General features: G+C 42.8%; 1 protein-coding gene across 1 annotated transcript in view; it reads left to right on the forward strand.

Moving 5' to 3' along the window:
• Positions 1–1,186: 1,186 nt before the first annotated feature.
• Positions 1,187–7,200, forward strand: part of LOC310779386 (ephrin type-B receptor 4b-like) — a gene marked incomplete at both ends in the record, with an annotated part of 77,218 nt that continues 71,204 nt past the window's right edge. Inside the window, one exon of the mRNA XM_083639922.1 lies at positions 1,187–1,274. Within this exon, the coding sequence (XP_083496048.1) occupies positions 1,187–1,274 (88 nt within the window). The remainder of the gene's footprint in view (positions 1,275–7,200) is intronic.

Genomic DNA, 7,200 nt, shown 5'->3' on the forward strand with positions numbered 1-7,200 from the left:
AGAGAGAGAGGAGAGAGAGAGAGAGAGAGAGAGAGACAGAGAGAGACAGAGAGAGAGAGAGAGAGAGAGAGAGAGAGAGAGAGAGAGACAGGTCAGATCTCATTCCTTCTTTTCAAACACAAATTCTTCTGAGCTGTGGCCCCGCCCCCCTTCCCACTGACTGACAGACGCGTCAGCCAATACACCACAGGCGGGGCGGGGCCTGCGTGGAATGGGGGCGGGGCATCGGGGTGTGTGTTCTCCAGAGGTGGCCAGAGAGAGAACTTGTCCCGGTCCGCTGCTTTGTCTGGAAGTTTTTACCTCCGCGGGTCTCTGCATGTTTGAGATTTTTACTGAAGAAGAAGAAGAAGAGTAAGGAAAAGAGGGAGAAGAAGAAGCAGAGAGAAAGAGAGGACAAAGTAATGGAGTGGTGTTTGGTCAGGATTTCCCTGCTTTGAGAGAGAGAGAGAGAGACAGTGGGGGAGAGAGAGTGGGAGAGAGAGAGAGTATTCAGGTTGTGTGCGTGTGTGTGTGCGTGTGCGTGTGTGTGTATTGAACCAGTGTGTATTGAGAACCAGTGTGTGTGTGTGTGTATGTGTGTATGTAGCTGCACCCCCTCCTCCACTCCGCCCACCGGCCCGTCGCTGCCTCGCAGGCCGCCTCGCAGCGCTCTTGGGCCGGGCACAGAGGCAGACACACCCCGCTCCTTCCACGGAGGAAAATCGCCACCGAGAGAAAGCCTGAAAGCTGTCCGGACACAGCGCAGGGACGCCCGGGGAGACACGGAGGACCTGAGGACGCCAGAGAGGAGACGGAGAGGGATTACCGCTACAACAAGACAAGCGAACAGTTGAAGGGAAAAGTTTAAGGGCAAACTTGTGGAGAGTTACAGCCTTCTCTGCCCACCGACGAGGATTTTACTCAACTCCCATCTAACGGATTAAACTTTTTATTTTTATTTGACTTTTCTTTGTTCACTTTTTGGGGTACTTTTTAATTTTTATTTAATTTTTATTTATTTAACTTTTTTTTACTTTTTTGCCTTTTTATTTTTTTTACTTCTTTGTTGTTGTTTTTACTCATTTCCTGCTCCAATGAGGCGCGAGCTGCCAACCGACAGCGAGCCCAGCTGACGGCGTGTGATCGGTGAGAGCGATCGATTGATCGGTCGATCGGGAGTGGATCAAGTGATCGGGATCTGATCGGGATGGAGCGGAGCGTGGGGCCTCCAGCAGGACCCTCCAGACTCCTGCTGCTGCTGCTGCTGCTATCTGTCTGCACCAGGGCCGAGGAGGGTGAGACAGCTTTTTCATTGATTGATTGATTGATTGATTGATTAATAGATTGATATTATTTATTATTATTTGGATTCAGAGATGGGAAGTAATACACATATTTCGTTACTGTAGCCTAGTTAAGTAGGATTCCAGGTAGGCCTACCTTTACAGAGTAGGCCCGTTTACTTTTTCGGACAACTTTTTACTTTTACTCCCTACATTTTAACACAAATGCCTTTACTTTCTACTCCCTACATTTTCAAAACAGGCTGGTAATACACAAAAACCATCATGTCTCTGTCATGTCACACTCTCCCAGCTTTGTGCACCTTTTTTGTGGAAAAACCAGATCACCCAAAATCAAAGAAGTAGAGTTTTTCTACATCTTAAAACATGTTTCGAGGGGATCTTTTGAGTTTAATCGCCTTCAATTTATAATATGAGGAGTTGCAGTTAGCTTTGCACAGAAACAGCCGATATAAATACTTTTTTTTACTTTGATACCTTATTAGCCTACATTTCAGAGTACTTTTTTACTTTTACTTGAGTAAACAAGTTGAATCACTACTACTTTTACCAGTCTTTTCTTTTTTTTAACACAAGTAACTGTAGCCTACTTCAGTAACAAATGTGTGTACTTTCCCCATCTCTGTTGATGGGGTTCCTAGTCCTACACAGTTCTGCAAAGTCTGGAAAAGTATTGAAAATGAATTTGATAATTTCCAGGTCTTGAATATAGTTTGGGAATTAAAAGTCTGGAAAATGTTGTGGTTCAGGTCCGATACACACAAACAATTCTAGCTTGTATGTTCTTTTGAGCCACTGAGTCCACAGTTTGATCAGGATACATAAAGTGTACGTAGTGTGTTACTTATGGATCTTATTGTCAAAACAAATTATTCCCATTTCTGCTGGGGACCCCTTGGAATGCCCCCTCAAGGACCCAGAACCACTGGCATAATACACACAACACAGCCTATATGACTAATAATGCATACAGCAGGGATACTCAACTTGCTTTGCCCGGGGGCCACTTTCATGAAATGATAGAAGGCCAGGGGCCAGTTAATAAACAAACAATATACATTTTTCTGTAGCGGATTGTAGGTTTTTGGGGTGTCAGCTGGAGTTTAGTCTGACAATGTTGTGCACACCGGATAGTTAGTTAGGTTAAGTACATACATAAGTGCCTGGGTAGCGAGCAGACGGCAGTAGTTGACCATTTAGCAGCTAAACCATAGATTATTGAAAGATATTCCATATTCCAGACTGAAATGCTATAACAGAACTGGAGTATTGGCCAGAATGACATGAACATTTGGACACTTATTCAGCGGGTATCTAGCATGTTGCGTTCAGGTTGACTATATATATATATATTTTTTTTTTGCAATTCCATCGCGGGCCGCAAGTTGAGTATCACTGGCATACAGTATATACCATCCACTGGCATAATACACACAACACAGCCTATATCATAATATGCCATATTACACGAGCCAATCAATCAAATGTACCGTTTCACTGCATCAGACAGTTGCTCAAGTGAAAAAAGGGCACCTCTCTCATAATTACTTATTACCAGTGTGGTGTACCTGGGTGAGCACACCTGAAGTGCCCCCCTCCTTCCACTTAACACACACAAAAGTGATGTTTATGGCAACAAAGAGCACAGATTCACATGAACTGATTGCTAAAGTACAGGCTCAACACACACACACACACACACACACACACACACACACACACACACACACACACACACACACACACACACACACAAAAACACACACACACACACACACACACACACACACACACACACACACAGTGTGCTAACTAAGAAAATAGGTCATTTTATACAGTGCGGTCAAGTTTAGAGAAATGCTCTCACTACAATGAAATGGCTGCTATGTGACTAAAGCATCATCACACATTGATGCAATTAGGCTCATTGAATCCACAAGAGTCTCAGCTTTACAGTCGTGCCCAATTTATGTCATTTCAAGACTGTTTCGGGACCCCAGGCCAGTATGTAGAAATATTTAAATAGAATAGGAAGAAAACACTACACTGAATGTTTTTCTGCCAAAAAAACTCATGGGATTAGCATCAAGTGAGCATGTCTGTAAAGGGGAGACTCGTGGGTACCCCTAGAACCCATTCTCATTCAGATCTCTTGAGGTGAGAGGTCAACAGGACTCCTTTGAAAATGGCCATGCCAGCTTTTCCCTCCCCGAATTTGAGCCTAAATCTGGAGTGTTATTTAGCACCTTTGCCAACAAGCTAGCATGGATGGATGAATGAATGAATGAATGGTTTATTTTCGGTCATAGGTTATAATGAACCACAAACAAAATGTAATAATTTGTGTGAATATACAGCAAGAGAACATAATCATACATGTACATATCAAACCATTTCACACAAATGCAATTTATACAGTCAATGACCGAAAAAAGGAATAGGCTGAAGCCAAGGCTTATTTTTTGCCTATCCTGTATAATCCATTAGAAAAACCCAGAATATCTGCAGCAAAATAAAGGATAGAAAGAAAGACAGAATTTACTGTAAGTTATAATCCTGAATTATTTTACTTTTTAAGGCTTTTTTAAACCTCAACAATGATGTACACAATTTCATGACATGCTAACGGATTCCTCAGGTCTCCGTCCTAGTTTCGTGTGATACCAGTATATCTTCTATAGCTTTAACACGAGTCTGCTACAGCCTCTGAAACACAGTCATGAGTTACTGACCTAACCTGGAGGGGTGCTTGGTCATTTCAGAACACATGGCTCTGGGTCAGTGTAGGAAATTTTAAAAATATTTTGGGGGCAAAAACTGGGGGCGTTTATACAATTTTGGGGGCACTTAAAAAAATAGTAATTAGTGCATAAAGTTGCTAAAGCGTAGTGTAAACAACTGTGTTGTTTGTGTGAGTGTGTTCTTCATGGTTGTCTTCTGTGTGTGTTAGAGATGGAAATTAAATTAATTCATTTAATTAAATAATGAAATAAAATGATAAAAAAAAATCTTGGGGTCAAATTTTGCCCCTGGATCATGGTTTTTAGGGGCATTCTGAGATTTATTGGGGTGCATTTTAGCCCCTGGCTAAATTCCTACAGTGTCTGACATCGCTTCTTATCACAAGGAGGCCAGTTAAGAGATGACACCACTTCATCGACAACGTCTTTAGCAAAACCTAGAATCCACTGATTTCAACTTGATCAATTTGTACAAATGAAGTCGGCTGAACTCCGCTGGTCTCTCTCCTCTAATGGGCAGGGCTGTTTGCCGCTGTTCTGGAACGTGCTTTAAACTGCTTGGATTTCTAAAGAGCTCATTGAAAGTGCTTGAAATGAGCCTGTACTGGAATCTCTGACTTTGCGCCTCGTGCGCTCCGTCATCTCCAAAGCGCTGGGCCAAGCGTTCTTCCTATCTGCAGTATCGCTCTCCGCGCTGCGCTGCCTCACTGCTGAGACGGCTTTGAGTTTATGTGAAGTATTAATGATTCATTCTGATGGCTTCTCAAAGTAGGGCCCGGGACCCCCAGGGGTCCGTGCGGGGCTTCCAGGGGGTCCCCAGCAAAAAAGGAGATATTTATTTGGACTATAATTCCATCCATAATAAGCAACACAATGACAGAATGCTATTTTCGTCATGGGTTTCATACACTTTATCTTTATTGTTTATTGAAGCAGGGACAGTACACAATAAATATATTGCACCATAGATAGCTAAAAGCTAATTTGCATCTGTAGTCCCTGGGCACACATAGTCCTGTGCGCACACAGTACATATCAAATACAGCAATTAAAGGAAAATTCTAATTTCTAAACAATCAGGATACATAACAAAAAATGACACTTTTTGTATGTTTTATTACACTGTAATAAAACATCTCAAAGCAGAAATCTTATCAGATGGAGGGTCCACGGTCTAGTTTGTGTCAGTTTAGGGCTCCTTGATGTGAAAAGGTTTGAGGACCGCTGCTAGAGGACGTGCCAGAGACTGCTAGGTGAACATCTCTGTGAACGTTTGGCCTGTCATTTTGAAATAATTTGTCCTTGAAAAGTGATTGAAAAGTACTTTAAATCTGTCATTACAAAAGAGTGGTAACCCTGTCTGTGACTCCTGTTCAACAGATCAGTGCATCTATTCAGACGTGACAGGTCTGGTGGCTGTCTATTAGGGGTGTCAAAAATAATCGATTATAAGATGCATCGCGATGCGGACGTGCACGATTCTGCATCGATTCACAAATGTCAAAAATCGATTATTATTATTATTATTTTTAATAATCAAATAAAATATAATGGAAGTACATGCAGTTGTTTATTTTAATTATGGATCATATAATACAATGCAAAAAAGAAAGTGAGAAAAAATAAATCATGTATTGGGGAAAAAAAGTACTGCATCGATTTAAGATGCATCGAGATGCATCGATAATCGTAATCAAATCGAATCGTAGCCCTCTGAATCGTAATCGAATCGTGAGGCCAGTGAAGATTCACAGCCCTACTGTCTATAGGCGACTTTCAAATAACTATTCAGTTGAACTCAACGATCATATATGCTAGGCTGCACCACTGCATTTAGCTAAAGCTAATAGTTACAGTTCATCAAACAAGATAGCTACCAGCCCTACATACGCCTCCACTCTCCCTGATAGGTACATTAGTTGTTACACTATATACAGTATAGGCTATAGAGAGGATTCAGAAGTTGGGTATGTTCAATGCCGACTGGTGATACAAGTCATACATCATTATAAGTTATAATAAATGATAATAGGTTATTATAAATCATAGTCTTGCTGTTGCACTTTGCTGTCATAAAGTGTTGTGCCGCGATATTCAATCCAGACAATAGAGATACTAAAGTGACGGCTCATCTGTTTCCGATGATATGAAACAGAAGAGCTTCCTCCAATCAGAATGAAGTTCAAACTGTCTTCCTCCCTTCTCTCCTTGTCTCCTCCCCTCGTCTCCTGTCCTCTGCACTCTCCTTGCCTTATTGCTTCCAGATCAGTGGGCAGTCCGCCAGATCTTTATATGAGGGAGAGAGGGAGGGAGGGGAGAGAGAGGCCTCTGTTTTATTAAGTGTATTTCTTTTCAATCTTCTCTATTTCTGTCTGCTTTAACCGACAGAGAGAAATATATTTCTATATTCTTCTGTGGTTCTGCAGCCTCTAGGTACTTGGCTCACAGTTCATTTCTGTTTGATATCATAGAAAACAAGACTAGGTTAAACCCAGTATGTGGCTGGGCCATGTGTGATGTGTTTATACCAACAGTAAGTCTGTTGAATAGAGGATTGTTGAGCTTCGTGAACTGGTACTTTTTTTTTCTTTTTTTACGTTTGTTTATCGTCCGGGTATAGCGCACCGGTAGATTCCTTGCCTACCAACACGAGGGTCGCAGGTTTGAGCCCCTGCCTCCAGCTTGGTCGGGCGTCGATATACAGGCACAACTGGCCGTGTCTGTGGGAGGGAAGCCGCAGACACGCCCTCTGGAACTCGCCCCCCCTGGACATCACCCTCTGGTAATCCCCGCCGGGACATCACCCTCTGGAAATCACCCCCTGGACATCACCCTCTGGAAATCACCCCCTGGACATCACCCTTGCAGAATTGCCCCCTTCCCCTGGACATCACCCTCTAGAAATCGCACCCTGGAAATCACCCTCTGGAAATGGCCTTATGGACATCACCCACAGAAAACCGCCCCCTTCCCCTGGAAACCACCCTCTTGAAATCGCCCCCTGGACATCACCCTCGGAAAATTGGCCCCTTCCCCTGGACATCACTTTTGAACAATTTAACTGAGTTTTCAGACTCATTGGCAGTTGTGAAGTGGTCTGGTGAAAGTTGTCAGTTGTGAAGTGGTCTGGTGAAAGTAGTCAGTTGTGAAGTGGTCTGGTGAAAGTTGTCAGTTGT

Source organism: Poromitra crassiceps (genome assembly GCF_964638095.1).
Source record: "Poromitra crassiceps genome assembly, chromosome: 7".
Classification (NCBI taxonomy): Eukaryota; Metazoa; Chordata; class Actinopteri; order Beryciformes; family Melamphaidae; genus Poromitra; species Poromitra crassiceps.